Genomic DNA, 23,055 nt, shown 5'->3' with positions numbered 1-23,055 from the left:
AATGTTATCGCCGAGGCACATCGACGCCGAAACAACGCCACGTAAAACCCCTGAGAATGGCTTTCATTTTGGTTTGCTCACTAAACGCAGAAACATTTTCACGTGAGAGAATTTATAGACAAGTTTGGTGGAAAAGCCTCTGGACAGGTTTCAACCACCCGGTAAGATGATTGTGAAGAGTGCTGGGCCTGTTCGGGGTCACGGGACTCAGGGGGGGGGGGGGGGGGAACACCTCTGGCTGCGGGACTTAGTTTTCGAAACTTTACAATTAGATGGTCAGGGGCCACATAATGTCTAAATACAGATACTTTGAAAAGTAAGTAGCCGGTAAAAAACTGAATTTGTTCATGTTTTATTATAATCTTGAAAACAGTCTTCAACTTGCTGAAGATGATGTTGCTATTTTAGCGCCGATGCTTAATAGCCGACAGGGCTTGACTATAGCAGATACCGAAAAAATAAAGAATAAACTTGCAGTGCCGTAAACCCTTACTATGCAAATATGAACTACCAGAGAGCTTAAAGGTATAGTTGAACTGCTTAATAAATTACACACTGGATACGGCAGAGTACTGCAAAGTATCAAATGATCGTGCATTTATTTTATTGTTATTAAAATGTAATATAAATACATCAAACTCAATTGTATTCCTTGTTATTGTGTTTTATCAAATGTCTCTAGCAAAGCTTAACATAAGTAAATATGACTAGTTCCTAAATGTACAAAGCTATCTTTACATTGTGGCATTATATGAAAGTGTTTTATAATTTATCTGAGGGTAACAAATGCATTTATCTTCATTCAAAGTTGAATTTCTATTTTCCAAAGTTGAGTAAAGATGACTATTAAGTGTAATCTTCCTTATCATTGAAAAGTGTAGTTGTGATATATATAGCTATAAACATGACATATTCTTGAAATAATTGAGTTGTTGCTCTAAAATGTTATATCAATAATTTACAGTATTATTCATAAATACATGAGGAGATTTTGGAAATGTTTTAAGTAAGACATGAAATCGAAATATTTCAAAATAAAACGTAGGTTGTTAAGTATTTTCTATCTATAGATTCACGCCAGCATTAGTTCAGACGGGCCGTGGGGACAGATAACCAAAGCAGCTCCTAAAGCCATCCCATAATCTGCATAGAGACCCAGAAGGAACCATTAAATGTCTACACATCGAAAGAACAAGGAGATAAATGAGGCAAGGTAAAACCAAGAGGGAATGATTTATAGTCTGTGATAAACACAAGTAAAACTAAGATAATAAAGAAGCACCGAGATCAAGACCAAGAAGCAGATCATAAATATCTACACTCTATTAAATAGGAGAGCGTGTAAAGGCAAATAAGAGCATACGTAGTCAAAGTTACATCATTTAAATCTAAAACTCATGTGAGGATCCTCACCCGTTGCATGTTCTTTTTGTAAAATGTTTGGAACAGGGTAGCATGAACAATAAACCGTGGTTTATTAATTGAATATGAATTGAACTTATATTTTGTGAGTGTTTTAAAGCCGTGGTAGCAGCAAATCGCATTTCATTGTGTATTTATTTAATCTTAATGTTCTGGACTTGAAGCGCAGTTGGCATCGTATAATTGGTTGCCGATCATTTTTAGACACGTGACAGTTTTTAGTTTAGTTTAGTTTTAGACGTTAAAAAAATAGTTATTCATAATTTGGCAGAGGCGCATGTAAAAAAAAAAAAACAGAAAAAGTGTACAAATTGATTTTTAATTTTCGATTTTTTAAATATTTTAAGTTCTTAAAGAGAATTTGCTGATCTTACATGGCCTCGGTGTTTCTAAAATACTGTAAAAAGAGATCTTTGCCTAAAGATTACAAACGTAGGATTGTCCAGTCATTTACAATAATAGTAATTTTGTAATAGCTGTATGCTAGTTATATAATATAGTATATTGAGAGGAAACTGCATTTTGATTTCATAGGATTCTTACTTATCAGGGCGCAGCTGTTGCACTATCTCACACATGTTATTTCTTCCCCCCATTTTTTTAGCTCAGGTCTTAGAGAATATGGAATGATACCTTTGACAAAAGGGCAGAGGATTTGGATTAGGGGGGACAGGCAACAGAGACGTGACGCATGGATCCCAGATAAGGGACAGACAGTGAAACCGGAGTTGGAGAAACAATGAGCATGAGAGCGGCGGTGCTGTGACACTCTGTGAAGTAAACAAGAAGGAGCTCAGAGATCACCACACCAAACGAGAAGGACCAAGTTATCAAAGTCCTCCTTAATGCAGCCGCGTTTGTTTGCGCCATAAAACCAAGGCGCTCCATTTGGGAGAAAGAAAAAAAAAAAGATCCATGTTGAGAGGAATGTAAAATGGAGAGTGGGGGGGAAACAGGATGGCTTATTAAACCCAGGAGGGTCGGGGCGTTGTCCGTCGTTAACTTTTACACGGAGGTTATTGAGAGGCCACGGCGGGGTGGTGTTATGTCGTGCGATTGAGTGGCATTTGTTCTTGGCACGGCTCCCGTGTGACTGCAGGGGTCTCGGCACAACATGAGAGCAACACTCGGGCCGCGCTTTGCCGTAATCTGATGAGACATTCATTGGCCTGACCGTGTATTCTGCATTTTTAAAGCCTGGTCCAAGCCATTGCTCTTTGACATGTCCGGCACCCTCACACCTCACTGTAGTGCCACAAAGACAAAAGAGGTGGCAGGTGGAAGTGGTGAGTGGGCAGCTGAGAAGGAACCAGGGGGAGAAGAAGGGTGGAGAAAAAAAAGAGAATGAAGTAGTGGGGCGTCCCCATGGCAAGGTCAGGAGTTCAGAGTTGGAGTGTTGTCACCTGCTCGGCTTTGGCGCATCTTACTCAGGAGCAGCAAGACTAAAAGTTCTACTGCCCCCTGCGCACCCTCCATGCTGTCCCCCTCTATCTCTCACTAATTGGATTTAATGAGCGATTTAACAACACAGCACCGCCCGATCAAATCAACCCCCCTACTGTCCACCGCGCTTAATTCTGGGTCACTGCTTTCTAATGCGAGCATGTCCCAGGTCCCTCCTCTTCGGCAGCCTCATTGCTGCCCGAACACGTTCGCTCCCTCCTCTCTCACCTCCCTGTCTGTGTCTCTTAATGTCCACCCTGTCTAATGTGGACCCAGCACCGGCTGAAGAAATCCCACAAAAATGGAAACGAAAAGGGAAAAAAAACAATCCAACGGGACCTCGAATGATGCATCTTTCAATATTGTCTTGCTTTACCCAGATTTTAGTTTATTTTGTAGTTGGCTCAATTTCATCGAGTCTCCTTTTGGGTTTTTTATTTCATCCAAAAGACATCTGGCTAGGAATGATCTCATCTGGCAGAACAAGACGATGTTATAGTCACACAATTTGATTAAATCCATCTAAAACATACCTGTCATGACGGCACAAGATTCACCCCTAAATCAAGTAAATGTCAATCATAACTAGTTTGAGTGGTGCAACGATCCACTAGTTTGTGCATGTTTTAGCCCTCTAGCTAACAGTTTATGTGCACTTTTATGCAGACAACTTTGCAAACTGTGCTGCAGTGTTTTGAATCTTTTCGAAGTTGCATTTATCGTTGAGAAAACACACCTCAGACTTTTGCAAAACAGTTCATTATATTAGAAGAGGTAAATGGGTTCAAACATACCAACTCACTGGTATTTTCCTTAAAGCTCATGAGGTCATTAACACGCTGCATTTTGTGAAGCTCAAACGTATGATTATTTTGTTGTAGGTTGTACATTTCTAATGACTTTCACAATACAGGCTCCTGATACAATGCCACAGTCAGCCATGCATGTGGTCAAAGCTGCCATTCATTTCTCACTCAGGTATGACACTATATGAATGAAGGTCATCTCATGAAACTTTGTCTCCACTTTCTCTCCTGTTGGGAATATTTTTGTTCTCATTCCCACAGATTCCAAATTTATGATTTATTTCTCGGGGTGATAATAAAATATTTGTGAGTTAGGAAACATCCAAGTAAGACAAAGCAGCGGTTCAGCCGAGACAGATTTGTCGATGCAGTTTGGCAAAGCAGCTTCGCAACTCGCAAAGCCGAAAGCCGCTTAATTATTAGGTCAAGAGAAATGGCCATGAGTTACGTTATTACAGGGTTCAACATGTTATTATCTCTGCATTTGTTTGGGGTGTCATGGCAAATGCACTAAAGGTATTAGTATTAGGGTAGTATCCCCCCCGCACCCTCTCACCACCATGTTGACAGCTACAGCTACGAGTAAATAAATACATTTTCTTTATTTTGGCAAATACACAATATATCATTTTTGTCTATAAATATTCTAGCAAACATATGACAGTGCAAATGTAAAATACAAGCAAATGCAGGAAATTACATACAAAGGAATGCTGATTTATTAAAATGCCTGGCTTTGTGGGATGCATTTTAAGTTCAAGTTTACAAAACAATTATGGCAAAATCATTTCTCCCTTTGAGTCTTTTATGCTTCTTCATATGTTAAACCCATGGCAACAGATGGACACATTTCTACGCTGCAGTACGTGGTCACATTCTGTCACACATGGACAAAGACACAGCCGGCGGTTAATCGGGAAGAAAATGCCAGGAGGTCGTTCAGACGTATAACTTCATACGACTGTTGACGTGCCACACATCACCCCACGGCTAAGGGCACATTTGCATTTCTTATGAACATTTACTTTTTTCGATTTTGGAATATAGATGAACATGAAGAATTTAAATTGTTATAAATGTTGACCATACACAGTGGAATTGTTGGTATCGTCCCACAACCATATGTGCTGTCAAAGCTGCACGGAACATGATTGTGTAAGAACAACCTACTACGTATTATAGCAATATAATAAGGATTTTTTTACTTTGAGCTAGAATCCAAACTGACTAGATGAACTCGTGCCAGGTCACACCGCTAGTCAGCTTGTTCCAGCAATATGTCACAACCAAAATAATAAAGGCTGGCATTGCTGTTGACACATTTTCTAACTTGACCTTTCAGGGCGAGCCGTTGGCCGCAACGCATTTCCCGGGAGGACGATGCATGGCCAAACGCATCTTCATGTGCAAACCGTTCGAATTGAAGTGTCTTCAGTAAGGATATCGAAAAGAAAAAGTCCTACAATACGTCATTACCCATTGCACAGCGGTGTAATACCTGCTTGTACATTTCATCTCTTTAGTCACATTGGTATTTTGCCCAAACCATTATTACTAAATCTGCTTCTTTGCCGGAGTCTTTGTGCTTTCCAACAGTGGATCGTGGTCGTGCCCGACACCCCGGGGGCGATCATTATTACGAGTAGCAGCGTTGCTGCTGCGGATACCATTACGTATTGTTGTTGCTATTCTATTATATCCACTGCTGCTTTTATTTCCAGTATCATTGTGCTCACTACTCTCATTATATGAATAATATCTGCCATATGCGTTGAATGTATTTTGTTACTCTGTTATGCCGTTCGTTGTGTTGCACTTCTGTCCATCCTGGGAGAGAGAGATCCCTCCTAAAGGCTTTGTTTTGCCTGTTCTTCTCCCCGTTTGTGGTGTACCGATGTGAGAGTCCCGGGAGAGAGAATGTTGCATGAGTAAAGCCCTCCGAGGCAAATTTGTTATTTGTTAAATTGAAGTGAATCCCTGCTCATTAATAAAAAAAAAATTCAAATGCTATCTGATAAGGACTTTCGTTGTGTTTCATTACTTAATGCTCAATATACAAACGTACCAAAATAACTGGGGTACGACCATAATGCATAACAAGTTCCATTATGTTAAGGAGAATTCAAAAATGAAATTATTATTGTAATGGACGTATTTCAATGTTGTACGCGTTCCTTAAACCTCCACATTGTCTCTTCTGCGTAATGATAATCTCAATACAACTGAATCCTTTATGTCCTGTTGCATTCAGCAGCTTCACAGAAGCAATGAAAGTCACTCCAATTTGTGTTTCAACGTCAAAGTCTCTACCCTAACTGGCACCCAGTTTTCTTTAAGCTAAAGCAGAGAAAGATATGTGCATACATCTGTCCCCTCGGCACAATGTCCGGTTTTTAAAAACCTCTTTGCCATCGCCCCTGTTCCTCTTTTAATATCACTACTCTCTTTTTCTTCTCCCATCCGCCCTCCCAGAGTTTGCCCAATTCCCCCTCGGTTCAGCGGCAGGGCAGTGGGTCACGGCACTGGCTTGATTTTCACACTCTTCCCCCTACTGAACGCCACGTCAAGTTAATCAGGGTTAACAATTGCGGCGGTGCCTTGCTGAGCAGGGCTCCCCTCGGCTTAGCGTGGACTGGCTCTGGTGATACAGATGGGCTGGTAATCTCTGTTGTCAGAGCGAACTGGGTGGGTGAGGGTGGAGGTATATCGTGCCTGCTTGGGTGGGTGCGGGATGAGGGGTTTTTCGGGAACAAGAAAAATGAAAGATTCAATGTTCGTTAATCCTGAATGTGAAATATTTTCAGAGAAAAATTGTAGCTGCCTAAACTGCAATGATAACAAAAAACCGCCAGACATAATATAAGGGGATTAGATTTTTCTCATGCTTTCATGTTCCTTTATTTCTGGGCTTCAGCAATTTGCCAGAAAAAACAACGTTTTGGCTCTAGAGCGCACCAATCTTCAAAACATATCAAAGTTAAAATGTTGATGCAAGGAAATGAGGATTCACCGAGTTGCATTAAAGAAATAAAGATGATCAAATAGAATTACAGTGAAAAGCACAAATTAGTATTCTTTTGGTGGGTCGGGCCAACATAAAGAGTTTGAAAAGGTGTCAAATGGGACGTAATTATCCTAAATCCCTCATTTGCTGCTCTGCTTTAATTGACCACGCGGGTCGACGCTCGAAACAGAACTGGTCCAATGTCAGGGATCAAAGGGGCCGTCTGAATCACAAATCCACTGCGAGGGTATGAAGTTCTATGATCAAAGAGACGCAGGGGAGAAATCTCCAACACTGAGGATGACTGAGGCGCAACACATTCAGGCCAAAACAGGACTCTCCGCGGGACAGCAGCTGGCCGCCTCGCACAACACGGCCCACGCCGCCCCGGCCACAGGCTACGCGCACTCAATTATTCATTCAGACACAAGAAGCATCACACAGCCGCCGCGCTTTCCTCATAGCACCAACGCAGAGAGGATCCCGTATGGGTCGCACGGCCTCGATTTCCAGCTGGACTCCAACCAAACCAAACAGCACTCAGTGGATGACCTTTTGGACTTAAGGAAAGCCAGGTTGAAGTCTCTCTCTGGCATGAGATTGTTTGGTATATTACGCTGTTGTTTCTGCCGCGGCACATTCCCTCTTCCTTCTCAACTCGAGCACTCGCCTCGGCGCCGTTTTTCACGAGACCGCCTTGTTTTTTCAGATGTCGCAGCTGCACGGAGTGTCATATGTATTATTAACAAAGGTCTAGTGCTACTCGTGCAGGAACACTCACAGACTTTCACAGGTTCCTGTCGGTGGCACCTTTTTGATTTGACTCGTGGCTCGAGCAGTTCTTTGCAAAAAAAAAAAAAAAAAAACCCCACTATGACTCTGTGACACCAGAGCACAAACTAAATATTTCAAACACGTGGCAGCTCAAAAGCTTTAAAGTCCAGGTTTGAGAGCCCTTCTATCCATTTATTACCCATCTCAACTACAGTCATGCAAGTCTTATAATGACCAAATTGAAGTCGTTATTTATGAAGCGCCAAGTTGTCCGAGGAACGGGAGAGAGGGTCTTGTAAAGTGCAAGAGCTGGAAAAGGGAGGTATGTGGGGAAAAGTGCGAGCTGAAGCTGCCGTGTGACTTTGTCAACACTCCCCATGGGTCAAATATGTACGTTGGGCCGAGCCGCTGCGTCCCGCACGCCCCACTGCATCATCCATATTCATCTCTACACGGGCTGAACCCAGTTTGAGGAATGATATTGCAAAGTCCCACTGAACTCCATCTGCCCCCTCTGCCATCGCTGGCCTCGCTGCCCTCTCTAGTCGAGGGAAAAACACAGTTCATCAAAAGTTCATGCCCATTATCATTGTAGAATTCGGGCTGTATGCGCCTCGTACCGCATCCCTGTGATTGGCAGGGAAAGGATGAGGAGGGGAGCTTACAAAAGTTAACCCAACAACCGCTGTTGATATGACACACAGCGCGTTTTATACGTGACCTGATGCGCAGGGTCACTGCTCGGTCAGACCGCCGCTCTAGGCGGTGTGTGTGTGATGGGGGATCCAGTTAAGCAAAAAAAAAAAAAAACCCAAATATCCCTTTCACTGGCCGTGTGTCGTAACATTTCTGAGCCTACCCCGCCCAACGCGAAAAAGGGTTCAACGAGAGTTCACGTGTGAGGCCACACCCCCTCGCCACCACGTCAGCGGGGCGGACGGCGTGTCGTCATGAGTCAGAAAGACGACAACTACGCTCTACTTCCTGGTTCGGTTGGCTGGCTCACAGCGACCCCCAGAGGGCCCGACCACTGACCCATTAACCATCAAGACCAACGTTTTGTGTAAAAACATGCGTTATTCTAAAATCATCTGAAAAACTATGACGATTTGCGGCCTATTTGTCTTATAATATTCCTAGTGAGTAACTATACATTCCTATATGTTAATGTATCATTTAGAAAATGTTGAAGCATTCGTATTTTGTTTTTGTGAATGACGCATGCTATTTAAAAAAATTATTATATATAACTTCAAAAAAGAATCCTGGAAACAGAACGAGTAATTTAATTCAAATAGTGTTTTTACAACACATTACGTGTTGTACATTTCTATATTATCCTTTAAGAGATTTACTTTTAATGTCACGCTTTAAATTATTCTACTGCATTGTAAACTAAATATTGTGTTTGGGGAAAATTGATATTGAAAACAAAATAGATTACAACAGCAAAAAAAAGTAATTTATTGATTAATTTATTAATAGCCAATGTCACTAATATTAGCCACATGGCAGAAAAAAGTAATATAAATTTGTAATTTCTGTTTAACATAAAAATAATCAAAAGATATGTTGCTCAATGAAACAAATACTGAAAATATGAACAAATAAACTGAAAATAAAAGTACAAAATATATTTGAATGACTATAAACATATTGGGATTTTTAACAGAAAGGAAATAAAATAAATACAATAATTTAATTTTTGCTGAAAAAAATCAGGTGAAAAACCCCACACCAAATGAAATTAAATTTTTAAATCATGTCCCGAGATAGCAAATGCATCTTTTACACATAGCACTCTTAAATGACCTTGAATAATTTTTAAAATAAATAAAAGTGTATTTATAAGCAATATATTATATTCCTGTATATTTCTCTTGTAAGTAATGTTATAATTAACATTTACATTTTACATGCTTTTATGTTTTACTGTGACACACACGTTCACTGTTTCTTGAGAAAATAATGAAACACAAGACATTGTAGTGCAAAATAAGGTAATCGTTTTGGTTTTGGTAAGGATCATTACCAAATTTGTGTGTACATGTTCTGGGCCAAAGGGGGTTTTAATTAATTAATGTATAATACATTTGAAACAATTCATCCCAAACATTTTTATTATGTTTGTGATATTGTGAAAATAAAATAACTACCTAGAGGTCCAACAAGCGGCTGCCTCAGCAGGAAAGACGAGGATTTACTTTGGATGAAAGACTAAGAGTGCCCACTAGTGCCGAAAACATGTACTGCATCGCCATCAAACAATTAGAATTCATTTTAAACAAGAAACTTATTTTATACTTTGTCAGCCTTTTAGGCCAGAACCATAAAACATTATAACTTCCATTGCATGGAGTTTTTCCCTGAGAAGTGTATAACTGTGAGGTTATAAATGCAGCATTTTCATCCAAATGGAACAATAACGACTCAGGATACAGAGTAGATAAAACGAACGATCAATTCAATTGTTTAATGTTAGTGTTAGTAGTTCTTTTAGACAGTGACTCATCACACTGCAAGGGTAGAAGCTCCTTTAAAAGTATTGATCAACAAAGCACATTATTTTACAATGAAATGTACAGAAAATAAAGCAGTTTAAAATAAAAGCCGATTCCATTAAAAAAATTCTGTACATTAAAAAACCTTTAGTAATTGAGTTAAGAGCATCCCTTTCCAAAGGCTTAATCATTTAAAATTGCTGTTCTACAAAATGAAGAATAAACCTACTAACAGCTCATTTATTCTCCTACAATTCAAGAGCGTGGGTCATCAAAATCCACACCAATTTAGAGGGTTATTTATCAATTGGTGATGCACCAATTGTATTACCCGTGCACAATTTTTCATCCAGAACTTGGACTGCATATTTCAATGTACTAAATAAACTAAGAAGTTAGGTTTGTGCCATGGGTGTCACCCCTGTGACTTTGCCAAGCCTCAAGTTGACGTGCCTCAGTGGGTGAAACAAGAAAATAAGAAATCAGATGACGTCTATGTTTTTGTTCTAGGTGCAACTTTACCCATAATAGTAAGGCTGAGAGGGCGGAAGCTCTTTCTCCATTTCAAAACCACCATAGCGCTGATTTCAACGGACTATGTGAACTAAGAAGTTAGCCGTGTGCTATTGGTGTCACCCTGCACGCTGGACACGATGCAAAAAGTTAAACTGTGGAGGGACTCTAAGAGCACAGCGAATCCTCCATTGTGAAATACAGGATGAGAGGCAGTACGGTGGCAGACAAAGCTGCTATTTAGAGTCCGGAAGTTATCTGACGACAGATGTTCTTTTGCGAAGAACACATCTATTTATTATTACAAACAAAGAGGTCCAAAATCCATGAGCATAAATAAATACAAGTAACGTTGTATGTTTTGGATTCCTGAACATATTTCAATGTTTTCCTCTACAAAATATGTTATGTTCGTAAAAGGCTACCTTCCAATATCCACTTTTGTTGCATCGGCTCAGCCACAGTTATCCGAGGCATCCACTTCCTCCTCTGTAGCCGGTGGAACTAGACGGCTATATGAGAAAGCCAGCATCATCTGCAGGAGAAAATATTAGAGCACTTGTAATCAGGGTTCGAAATGACTAATGTTTTTCATGGTTTAGGCTAGTCCCAGTATTGTAGTGGTGTCTGGAGAAGTGGATTGGCTATAATCAAACAGGTAACCCTCTGATTCTGAAGCAACAAAGTTACAGCACCTTATATAAATCCCTGACATGACAAAGTGGATAACAGGTCATTCTTTCCTTGAGCAAGGAAGTTAACTAAGTTACCTAAATCCACCAGGTGTACTCATTATGGCAGCACCATGCACCTTCAAAGGGTTGGATGAAATACAAATGGCATTTCTCATCCTTTATGTTAATGGACTTTGTAAAACAACTAGCCGCTGGCTTGAATAATAATGATGTCTATAAAGACTGTGCCTACATTAGATGGTTTACTTTGTTTTAAAGTAGTCAATCTATAACCTGAACTAAAATCTTTAGTGACGGTAGATAACAGACGTTAAGACAACTGTACCGTATTAGCAACGGGTCTCGGGTCGGACCCCCCGCCCCCCCCAAAAAAAACAACTTCGGATCTACACGATTCACGTTCATGACATTTTCCCATTCAAAACTCACAGACTTGAATTAAGTCCTCGCTATCTTTCGTAATCACTGACTGGACAATTAGGTTGGTTTGCTAGCTTTGAATAACTAGTCTAGCTAACTGCTACATGTCTGCTGTTAGCTGGCAGTTTGTTTGGCTTCATACACGTACAGCAAGAAACGTTCTCTTCTAATCATTACGTTACACTGGGTATCTAAGTTAGTTAATGCAACTTTTGATATAGGAACACCAACTCCAAATATTTTACTATAATAAGCAATTATTATGGAGATATAAACATAATCGAAGCACTTACAGGATTTTCATTAGGGATTTCACTCTTTGTGAGGCTTCGTTTTGCCGCGTTCAACAGTGACCTACGTGTCTGCGTCATAGACCACAACAACAATCTGTGCTGCTATTGGCTGACCTGATTGCTGCCCAATCGCGCTAGGAAATTAATTAATTATTGTTGTAAATATAAAACGTCACTAAAGACCTATCATTTTCACAATCATTTTTAATATTAAAAATATTCGTCGGGGATCCCCCAAAATCTAAAAATAAATTCTTATAGGTGGTCCCTGATGACTTATAGGGGGTCCGGGACCCCCCCCCCCAGAACCCCGTCATTTCGACTGCGGTCAACTCAGCCGACACTTGAATTTTAGTGCACGTTTATGCTGACATTTACGGTATTGAGCAAGTAACCGAAATAAAAGCTATTTAATCACATATTCTGGACAATGACTAAAGTATGAGTAAGGGACCAGTCTACTCTTGTACAGTAAATGCAATATTTTTACTGTACCTTTTTCTCGAGAAATGGTGTTTTTCAACATGCAAAAATACTTTTACTTTGAAGATATTTTAAAATCTGTACAGTAAAAATGCTTGATATTCATCCTGGTAGTAGTCTAGGAGATCCTTAACACAGGTACATTGGTCTTTGCCTGGAATTATTGCTAAATCTGTTTTTATTGCAGTCCAAATGTGGAGAAATTGTGTTTTAGAACTTGCAAATATAGGACTTTTACTTTGGAGAAATCTCTAAAAAAATGTACAGTGCTTGTATTAAAAGAAAGACAAAAAGGGGGGAAACTGTTTGGTAGTAATCTCCAGCTAAATTAATTGATTTAGAGAAACCGTAATCTTAAAACCCTGCCTCAAAGTCAGTCATGTAACAGTATATCATTAACAATACATAAAAAGGTAAGACAGAAAAAGGCAGGGCTGTGAAGGAGGTTTCACAGAAGGCCCAATTGAAAAGATTTCAAAATGATTCAAAAGTGTAAACACGGAGTCCTCCAAACACAGGCGGACTAAGGTTGTGTTTTCTTCTGTCTCAGTGATAGTGGAAATGTTGCAGGCTATGGTTTTCTCATGCTTCATTACATCTTTACAAGCATTTAGTTATGCTTGTTTGTTCCAGAACGCCAGACAAGCTGCCGGCTATAAGACGTCATTTCACATCTCCTATCCCTTCTCTGAGCTTTGTTTGTTTCTCATTTATTCTTATTCAAGTGTCGGTGCAAATTTTGTTTGAAACATATCCCTAATTACACAAATCCTTTCAAACATTCTAAGTCCTGTGCCTTGTGCAGATATTAAATAAGGATAAATTCAACGAAAAAAATAGTCATACCTATAGTTATAAGGCAAACTGCAAATGTATGACATGCAATGTACAGCATTAGTAGTTCAAAAGCCTGAATTCAATTAGATTTGGTTGTCAATAGTAATAATGCCACACCTGTCAGAACTGATGCCAAAATTGATGGTTTCAGTCCTCACGTGGTGCATTTATTGACAATTCCCCAAATCACAGCCATAATGACTTTCACCCAGACACGATGATTTGGATACACATTCTCTGTCTTCTAGGTTTCTTTTGCATACCGTTAGCAGTGCCAGCAGCGCCATCATCATCCCGAGCATGATATACATGTTCTCAGTAAGGCCACCAGCCCAAAGAGGGCCCAGGATGGTGGCCAGACCCCCCACTGAGCGACGTACTCCCTGACTGAAACCTGCAAAAACAGCAAAGCGGAGAGACTCAATACCCCAAAATGCAAGACGTGCTTTCCAAAAAAAAGAATGCTTTCTATTTTCCAAAGGATGGCGCAGTCTCTCACCTTGTGTTTTCTCAGAGGTAATTTTGGAGAAGAGGGAAACCTGAGCCACCGCTACAAAAGGCAAACCCAATACCTGCAGAAACACCCCAATGATGAACTCAGTCAGCTGCCAATGGAACATACCTGTAAAAGAGAACACAGAAACACTGATACATGAAGCATACAGGTAGTCTGACGGGGTATCTTACATGTTTGATTGAGAGGAGCATGTTCTATATTTAGCAACGATTCATATAAACATGTAAACCTGCCAAATCAAACCGTGAATGATGCTGAATTAAACAGGTTTTTTTGGGCCAAATCAGTTACATTTGATTGAGATCTGTGCATGCAATAATACAAGTGTTTTCAGTGCAGTCTGACCTAGTGGGTTAGCCAAGAAGATGAGGCACCAGACACCAGAGATGTTGCAAATGGTCAGACCGATGGCCAGGACCACTCGGTCAGCAACACGCTGACTCAGCCAGCGCACAAACAGGAAGCCGGCGATCACCTCCACACCGCACAGACAGTACATGACGCTGTTCTCAAGCTCCCCATAGCTGAAGTACTTCTGGGTCATCGGAGTCACCATGGTCTGAGGAGGGAATGTGTGGATATGCCGGTACAGAGCTTAGAAAAGCACACATCAATTCACTGAAAGCAGAATGATTACTTGTTGTCTGTGTTTCTGCACCTCCAGAGCGGTCTGATTGAAGAGGGTGATGAACTGAGCAGCCAGGAGCACAACCACTTCTTCCCTCAGGAACTCTACAAAGAGAGTCATTAGAGACATTACTTTTAAGAATTTAATGTGGTTCTTTCAACTTTTGCCTGACTTTTTAATGGACCCAGAACGATATCGACAAACAAACTGTAAACTACCCACCACGGCATATGCTGACAGTCTTAACGGAGCTGGAGGGCGCCTGGGACTCAGGCGGCTCGGGAGAGGGAGGCGGAGAGCTTAAAGTGTCATTGGAGGCGCCAGGGGGGTCGCGTCCCGGCGGGTTGGATGCCACCACCGAGCCGTAGGACCCGCCCACCTCCTGCGACCCCATTAGCGGCTTTTCCTCGCCGTCGTCCTCTTCCACGAGCCCCTGATCAGTCTCCTCCTCCCTGGTCTGGCCCGTCAGTCTTCGCTTGGCCGTGCCCTTCTCTAGAGGCGGTAGGTCCCAGTACATGAGGATCACCGCCACTTGAAGGAGAGTCCACATGAGGCACATGAACAACTGCAGGAGACGGATCGAGAGTTACAACTTTTCTTTGGGGGGGGGGGGGGGGGGGGGGCAAAGAGTGTGATGCAAAACTCCAAGGGACCCTTACCCCTGGCGCAGTATATTTATTGACGGCAAAAGGACCCATGTTGAAATCACACAGCCTCAGGAAGATGTTAAACGCAGGACCTGCGTCAAACCCAAAGTTAAAACAAGTCTTTTTGTCCATATTTCCCCTCAAGCTTCACGCATTCATTGGGTTAAACGGTGGAAGTACCTCCACTCAAATCACTTTATGTGCATCTATTTCATGTGTAAAGATCACAAAGCAATACGGGTTCATAACAATTAAACACAAAATGATTGACATTTTTCATAAGAGAGTGCGGCAAGCACTGACCAATCAAAAGGCCAGCCTGTCGACATGCCATGACAGCAGCAAAGGCAGTGGCGCGGTCCTTGGGGGAAGTGCTTCTGGTCAGGAAGCCAAAGATAGAGGAGCCAGCACCAGTGCCGATACCTTTTGAAAAAAATACATATTTCAGGAGTAAATTAGCTCGGAGAGGATGTTCATCCTCGGAATTATGTCCCATAATGTGTTTTTACACACATAAAATACATCAGAGCAACATCAATGTTCTGAGATTTGGCCGTTTATGAGTTAAATATGCGTCACAATATTTACAGCAGCTGTTAGAAAGCTCAAATGACGATGCAACGTTTTATTTACAAGCTAAAATGCAAATCTTTACCTAGTGATACTGCCAGGCTATGCTGCTATGAGAGGTGTGTTCTACGAGCTAAATGGTTCATAAGTTAGTGTTATTTGGTTCGCACCCACCTGCCACCAGTCTGCTTGACAGTAACAGCCACTTGGAGAAGCCCATAAAGTACATGAAATTCCCTGCGGAGCAAAAAGTTGTTAAAGAAAAAGTGATATATACAATAATAACTAGATAAAAAACAGAAAAACAAATGTAGTGGTGTTGTTGAAAGAATATGATCTCAACACAGTAGTGATGCAAATCACAAATATAACTGGACTTACCAATTATCTCAAAACAGTTGGCAAATAAGATGATCTTCTTGGTGGTCCCCGATCGGTCCGACCAGTAGCCGAACAGCGGTCCGGTCAGGAGGCCGCTCAGGCTGAACGCCGACAACACCAAACCGAGGAAGTAGGGTGCAGCCTCCAGCGTCTGCAGGTACCTCCATATTGTGGGCAATATTACAGCTGGGAACACAAAAGTAGGCAGATTAGATTTGATCTGCCTTCTGAAGTCTGAATTGCACTTTTCATCTGAAGTAATGTCACCCTTCAGCGGTATGATGTCAACATTGCACTCCCAATTCAGCTGATCATAAGCTCCAAACTGTGCGAAGACGGGTCGCCTCTGTGATGGTTTCCCATTTGGAGTCAATGGACCGTACTGTGGCACTCTTGGGCTGCGTCCTTGTGGCATCTCATCGGTGTTCATGTTTCCTCTGGGACTCTTCTGAGCCTCGTGTTGATATTTATCAGTGGGTGAAACAAGAGATCAGATAGTAGTTTGTAGTCTGTAACTTTTTGTCCATGTGAGTAATACCAATGCTGGGGAGAGCAGTAGCTCTTTCTCCATGTCAAAGCCTCCATGGTGCTGATTCAGGGGATTCTAAACTACATTTTTGAGTCATGAGGAAGTGAAATATCCGCTAGTCTTTAAGAAAATTCAGTGCAAAACCCCTCCACATGGCAGGAGCATGTCTTGTCTGTTATAGTATTTTCCTGTTCATTTAATATTAGTTTGTCATGTTATTCTGTGTGTGTTTAAGTATTGTGTTGTTTACTCTTGCATTCTATGGACCCCAGGAAGAAAAATAGTTGTCGAGGCTAATTGGGATCCCAATAAAGGAAACTGAACCCTGACAGAGGCACGCGAACGCAGACGAGTGGGTTTGTAACAAAACACAGTCCTTTAATACGTGTTATCTTTCTGTATCTTATGGAGAGAGGTGTTACAGGTGTCTATGGGAGACAGAAGATGAGCCTACAGCTTCAAAAAAGAAAGCTTTATTAAACAGGCGGCATCAGGAGTCATATTAAAAGTATCAAGTCAAGTCAAATGAAGTCTGGTACCCAAGACCGCTCTGTCTTATATGTACACGGTTTCCCCTACCATTATATTAACTTCAAAATGTCCTTTTGTAAAGCTACAATGCTTCCCACAGACCAGGACAGGTATCTGATTCATATAATATACATATTGCAACTTCTCATACCAATTGAACAACCTATTAAACCATCTTTTCAATCACAGTATGTACTAAAGACACTATAGTTTAACCACCACTCTATATTACTATCCAATGTCCAATTTAGGAACGGTGGTAATTTTGTCCAACATAGTTTTACATACATGAAATGATGTCATCGTTGTTGTTACAAAAACATTTGAGATTTGTAAGGGAACGTGATTTGTTAAATACAGACCATATTCCACACCGCTTAGAAGAAATATAAGGCCGATGGTGAAGAAGGTGAACTTCTTCTTTCTTCGATAATCCATCGTGGTTTTTTCTGCTGTACTACAATAGCAGGGGATGCATGTCCATTGGAGTCTCTGTTGACATAATCCCCAACGTAGTGACTGCGGTTAAATCCGAATGCAGCGACATGACGACAAGCTTCTCCCTCAAAACCCGTTTGGAAACCCGTCTTTTCTCGTGTGACGAACAAGAGGAGCGCGGGTGGTGCTACGTGACATCACAGTGGGTTATGTGGTGCACGGCGCGCTGGTGCGTGGACGGGAGTTAACTCCCTGGACCGGTAGGTCTGGAAGCTCGAACGATCCGGCAGCCCCTGCTGCGTAGGCTGCTGTGGCCTACGTCACTTCCGGGGGAGAAGAAGCAGGCGGTGCTCCCTCCACCTCCAATAAAGGTAAAATGAGCTGACGAGTCCGTGCTTTTCAGATTGAGCCAGTGACCAATCATTTGGAGACGTTTATTCAATGCGCGTGAGAGATTATTTGAAAATCATTAAATGAAGAGAAAAAAAAACTTGCTCAGAGGTGTTGTGAAGGTAAACTATAGTTGTAGAAAATAATATATATATAAAAAAAGACAAGATAGAAAATACCATTTCAGTTATTACATTGAGATGTTCCACTGGAAAATATGAAAGAATGTAAGAAAAGCACACTATCTGGCATGTGGCATAATATAGGGGAACAAGGCCTGCTTCAGTGTGGCGCAACAGGACACAAGTGATTCTAAATCTGTGTGATTGCAAGTTATAGAGGCACTTTTCACATGTCGACACTTAGTATTCTGGGGAAAAGCACTGAATTTGTGAATAAATGTATTACTGGTCATCAGCACAATATTTTCTATAGAAGCATAGATTACATCATTCAAATCCATCATTGCCAAGAGTAGGCCTAACATTTATATTCTTCTAGTAACTTGCCTGGCGTAGTGATAGTTACTTTGTTGTTGAGGAAGCTTCTTCGACATTCTCCTACATTTGAATGTTGCAAGGCTTTCTCAGCACGTCAGGAGTGTGAGTCAGTTGCCGTGTTCCTCCATCCTGTGACCCCCATTAGCGCTCACATTGAGAAGCCTGTGTTGCACACAAAAAGCTGCCTTTTCCCCCTTAATTCAATCTTCTGTCTCATGAGTATCCACATTTTAAATTGCTGCCATCCAAGCAAATACAGGCTCATTGACTATGGCACGCTGGGTAATAAAAGTCAAATATTTTAAGTTCCGAAATGATATGCCAGAGTGCTGTGGTAACATCTAAACTTGGAAATGTTTTTTTGAGGTTGTTCTTGTGATAGTTCCTGTAAAACAAAGAAGATTAAATAGAGTAATTCCATACAATCCGTCTGTAAATATATAAGGATCGCCACAACACAGTCAAATGAACAAGCAAAGTGAACAAGCAAATTAGGTTTTATAAATATGTACAAACAGTTAAATCAGAGAGCGACTGAGCGAGGTTGGCACAGGGAAAAACTCTCCAAATACTGAAAAAAAACTTTAATGGGGAGGAAAAAAACTGAAGAAACCTTAGTGAGAACGTCGGAGGAGGATCCCTCTCCCGGGATGGACGGACTACAGTGGAAGTCATGTGTACAGAATGAACAGCGTAAAAGTAAAATGTAAAAATACATTAATTTCCCCTGACAGAAATTATTCAAATATTGAGAGGCCAAATATTGAGAAGCCAGGTGTATAAGTCAGGACCACTGCAGGGACATCCCCCATCAGACATGACCTCCATCCACAGAAACCTGTCGGGAGGGACAATGACTTCAGGACAGAAGTCAAGGCGGTACCTGTTTATGATGACAGTGAAAGTGATGTGATTACTATTTATGATGATGGTGATAGTAATGTGATTAGTATTTATGATGATGGTGATAGTAATGTGATTAGTATTTATAATGATGGTGATAGTAATGTGATTAGTATTTATGATGATAGTGATAGCAGCAGATGTTGTCAGCGGGGGCCATGGCAGGAGGCAGGAACAGGGTCCACACAGAACCCTCGCGAGGCGAGAAAGCACAAAAACTCTGGAGAAGAAGCTGAACTAGAGATGTGAATTCTTAGAGAGGAGCTTGGTGTGTCCAAAGAAGTCCTCCGGTAGTCTAGGCCTATAGCAGCTTATCTAAGGGCTGGTCCAGACTAACCTGAGCCCACCCGAACTACGAGCGTTATCAGAGTAAAGTCTTAAGCTTTGTCTTAAATAAGCTGACTGTGTGCCCCCCGGACTGAAAGTGGAGGCTGGTAGCACAAAAGAGCAACTTGATAACTCAATACCATCCTGCTCTTTAACTCTAGGAACAAGTAACTCTGCATTTACGGAGCGCAGCTTTCTAGTAGGGCAATATCGTATGATAAGCTCCATTAGGTAAGACATTGCTTGAGCAGCGAGTGCCTTGTAGGTGAGAAGTACCTTAAATTCTTGATTTAACAGGGAGCCAGTATTTGATTTGTACTTTCCTTGAGACATCAAATCTATCACATAGGAACTAATAAAGAATTACCTCTTTGCATGTCCTGCTTGGTAAAAGAATATTTTTTATCATACACAAGATATAGGAAAAGTCCAGGGTCTGTGGGCTTGTGGTTCAGAGATTGCACTGCGTCTGGAAATGTTTCGTAAATTTGCAAAGCAGACGAATGCAGCACTGAAGGCAAAATAAACTTAGAGCAACGCATTCGCAGGCTACACCTAACATGATTTGTATATGAATGGATCCATAGCAGATTTGATTTGTTTCTTGGAAGACTGTGACGACTGTTCCGTTCCCTTAAACGCAACTTCTTCAAAGCAGTGTCTGGATTAAATATCTACCAGATACGTCAGTGCTTTACTAAGTGGTGGAACAAAGGATTAAATACATGTACACAGTCCATATTTTGGTAAATGGACTGTACTTGTATGCAAAAAAAAAACATGTTTAAGACCTTTAAGTGCTTTTTGCAGTGAGAGCCTGCTTCTTAATTAAACAAAAAATGTTAGTCAAGTGAAAATAAACATTGCAAAATGAAATATCTGGAAAAAGGGAGAGAATCATTAGGTATAAAATAAATCTTTATTTACAGTAATGCCAGCAGATGGAGATGGCAGTAGCTCTTAAGTCGTTCTTCAATCCGTAGCCCATCCTCCTTGAAGGAAACATTTTTTAACTACACAAGTAAAAAAAACTAAATGCTTTCTTCGGCCTCCGTCTATGAGCTGCTCTTGGATCTTGGCCATGTGTTGCAGACTTGAGTGTAAGAATGTTCAGTACACAGTTTATTGTGACTTCAAAGTCAACTGTGGCATTTGATGAACCAGTGAAGTTGGCGAACAGAGCTGGGCTTTAGAAGGCCAGTTTTTTCATGAGCAGGTAGACCCTGGCGTCCACCTCAAAGCCGTGCAGGTTGTTGGCGTCTCCTTGCAGCCTCATGAGGAGGCCACCGAAAGACACGTAGGCAGAGCTGAAAGAAGCAGGACATCCAGGGAACTTGATTAATGTTACAAATGCTAATTCCAATGAGGGAACTGATTATTATGACTACTATCTGGCACTTTAATATATTATTTAAGCTTTAATTTACATCCAATTCTGCTGTGCTAATATCTGTGGAATTGCAAAAACAATTCATCAACAATAACTTAACTGCTACTTACTATGCCAATGGTTAATTTATTGGTTATTATAGTGAAAAATCTATGCATAGCCCTAAGGCCTCAGTCAGAGTGAGAAACATCACTCACAGGCGTGTCGCTGCTTCTGTTGAGGTCTCATCGCCCTCTATCTTGTAAACCTTCCCGTACATCACATAATCAAATTGGTCCGCTCTGTTAATGTAAACAAAGACATGTATCAAAATCAGGAGGAAAAAATTGTATATCACAGGTGTCAGTCAAAGAAAAAAAAGGCGTTACATCCTGTTGGAAATGTTAAATGCATCAATGAATGAAGAGCTAATGTCTTACCGCGATGGCCGGTCATCCTGAGGATTGTACTCTCCATCGTCGGGTGTTCCATCTTCATATAACGTGCTGGCAATAACCAGCCTGAACTTGTCACCTAAATGAAATGGACACATGCAAGTTAGTTTCTATTGGGGGCTTTCAAACCCTTGGTTACTTGGTACAGTAGGTTGCTTATTTAGTGTTTTATCTAATGGTGCTCTCACATAGAGTGGAAATAAGAGGGCAATTTAGCTATATTAGTGCAAAATGAGTACACCCAAACACATTTATGGCCACTTCATGAAAGAGTAGAATAATTTTAAGAGGCGTAAGTTTACCCATATGACATAAGGAAAGATAGCGGATTTACTGCATACAAGCTGACTTTAGATTATAACTTTCAAAATGTATTTATCTTGAAATAAATATACACAAAAACACTGCTTCTTACCAAGATCAACCGGATAGATTTGAATGTTGACATCCAAGATGAGGTCCATCTTGAAAGATTCACTTTCACAATGCAGACGAGATACTGTGGTAGTATTAGATTTTTGATTAGTTCATTGGTAGTTTAAAAGTTCTTGTAAAAAGTTCTTGAAGGTGGTTGATGTTGGATTACTTGGTCTTTAACCAGTACAGTAATAGAAAACAGTTATAACTTTGCACTTTCTTCAACATTTTTTAATGAAATTTCACACACCTCTGTCAAACTTCTTGCCATCGGGGTCAATGTCCTTTACATCAAAGATGTCTTCAAACAAAATTCCAGCCATCTCTGTCTTGATCTAAACACTTGGGATGGGAAAAAAACAAAAGAATATAATTGTGGTAGCTTTGGTTCAATGAAAAGAGCTCTCATGCCTGGGAAGCCTTCACTTAAACTTCAGGTTACATAAGTATTTTATTCTCTAATGGAAGCAGTGTGCTTTTACACACAAGATGTGTATTAAGGCATTTCTTTGTTTATATTCTACCCGGTCTACGTTAACATACGAGTAAACGTTGGCATTGAAGATTCATGAAAACTACCGGTTGCATCGTATATGTTCAGTACATCTCCAGACTACACGCTCAAAGCCTGCTTCTTGATCCTGGACACTGCAAAGTGAAGCCTAACTTAACGTAATAACGACAATAGACAGAAAACTACTCCACATAACTAACGTTAGTTGAATCACACCGACAAATATGTGCCCCACCAGTCCATGCGGAACTTCATTTTAACTTTGCATTATTAAACGTTAAAACTCAAACATGTGTTGGCGACTAAAGCAATCTCAGTCGCCGTTAATTCAACAACCCTGCGGCAAAGCACAGCGAAATACGACCACGTATTGGTGTCTTTGGGTTGACTAACTAACGTACCGCAACAACTAGGGCTAGCTGTTAGCTTTAGCATGTTGTGCACACGCGTCCCAAGCTTACCTCAAATGAGATGGCGTTCTTGTATTATATTGTGAACGGGATAATGTTGCCCACTTTCTCTTTGTGTCAGTGTGTTTCTAACGCGTGTGCTAGAAAACGTATTTGAGTAAAACTTCATTCATTGACGTTACCGTGTGATACCAGTCATATTGTGCGAGTAGACTGGAGGATTCGTACCGCGGAGAAATGCGCTCAACCTCTGACACGCCAACTGCTTCCGGTTGAAAAAGGGAACTTGTTTAAATTCAACGATTGATGTTGAAAATGAAAATAGAAGGTATTCTTTT

General features: G+C 40.9%; 2 protein-coding genes across 3 annotated transcripts; both read right to left on the bottom strand.

The window, feature by feature from the left end:
- Positions 1–9,007: 9,007 nt before the first annotated feature.
- mfsd8l1 (major facilitator superfamily domain containing 8-like 1) lies at positions 9,008–17,778 on the bottom strand. The gene is made up of 11 exons (XM_037470411.2): positions 17,357–17,778; positions 15,935–16,120; positions 15,728–15,790; positions 15,287–15,406; positions 14,996–15,075; positions 14,559–14,901; positions 14,367–14,440; positions 14,054–14,267; positions 13,691–13,813; positions 13,455–13,585; positions 9,008–10,998 (listed from the first exon to the last, which is right to left on the bottom strand). Exons 1-11 carry the CDS (start codon positions 17,430–17,432, stop codon positions 10,918–10,920), a joined length of 1,491 nt encoding a protein of 496 aa, XP_037326308.2. The 5' UTR covers positions 17,433–17,778; the 3' UTR covers positions 9,008–10,917.
- Positions 17,779–20,442: 2,664 nt separating this feature from the next.
- polr2h (RNA polymerase II, I and III subunit H) lies at positions 20,443–22,999 on the bottom strand. 2 transcript variants are annotated; one of them, XM_037470736.2, is made up of 6 exons: positions 22,900–22,997; positions 22,044–22,135; positions 21,792–21,875; positions 21,362–21,455; positions 21,140–21,223; positions 20,443–20,859 (listed from the first exon to the last, which is right to left on the bottom strand). In XM_037470736.2, the coding sequence occupies exons 2-6, from the start codon at positions 22,114–22,116 to the stop codon at positions 20,742–20,744; spliced, it is 453 nt and encodes a 150-aa protein (XP_037326633.1). In that variant the 5' UTR covers positions 22,117–22,135; positions 22,900–22,997; the 3' UTR covers positions 20,443–20,741. The 2 variants fall into 2 exon arrangements, with proteins under 2 accessions (XP_037326633.1, XP_037326632.1); XM_037470735.2 differs by having other exon boundaries at positions 20,444–20,859; positions 22,769–22,999.
- Between the last annotated feature and the right edge of the window lie 56 nt (positions 23,000–23,055).

The sequence above is a fragment of the Pungitius pungitius genome, chromosome 7 (assembly GCF_949316345.1).
Source record: "Pungitius pungitius chromosome 7, fPunPun2.1, whole genome shotgun sequence".
NCBI classification, from domain to species: domain Eukaryota; kingdom Metazoa; phylum Chordata; class Actinopteri; order Perciformes; family Gasterosteidae; genus Pungitius; species Pungitius pungitius.
The sequence above is the reverse complement of the archived record's forward strand: the minus strand, read 5'-3'. Positions and strand labels throughout refer to the sequence as shown.

What these genes read in the sequence shown, in the direction of transcription:
- mfsd8l1 (XM_037470411.2), bottom strand. Translation starts at nt 17,432, where the DNA reads ATGGATTATCGAAGAAAGAAGAAGTTCACCTTCTTCACCATCGGCCTT. An exon ending in ACAGGCTGGCCTTTTGATTG is followed by an intron (nt 15,076 to 15,286) that starts GTCAGTGCTTGC and finishes GGTTTGACGCAG; the next exon opens with GTCCTGCGTTTAACATCTTC. An exon ending in ATAAATATACTGCGCCAGGG is followed by an intron (nt 14,902 to 14,995) that starts GTAAGGGTCCCT and finishes CGTCTCCTGCAG; the next exon opens with TTGTTCATGTGCCTCATGTG.
- polr2h (XM_037470735.2), bottom strand. Translation starts at nt 22,116, where the DNA reads ATGGCTGGAATTTTGTTTGAAGACATCTTTGATGTAAAGGACATTGAC. An exon ending in AATCTATCCGGTTGATCTTG is followed by an intron (nt 21,456 to 21,791) that starts GTAAGAAGCAGT and finishes CATTTCATTTAG; the next exon opens with GTGACAAGTTCAGGCTGGTT. An exon ending in CAGGATGACCGGCCATCGCG is followed by an intron (nt 21,224 to 21,361) that starts GTAAGACATTAG and finishes TTACATTAACAG; the next exon opens with AGCGGACCAATTTGATTATG.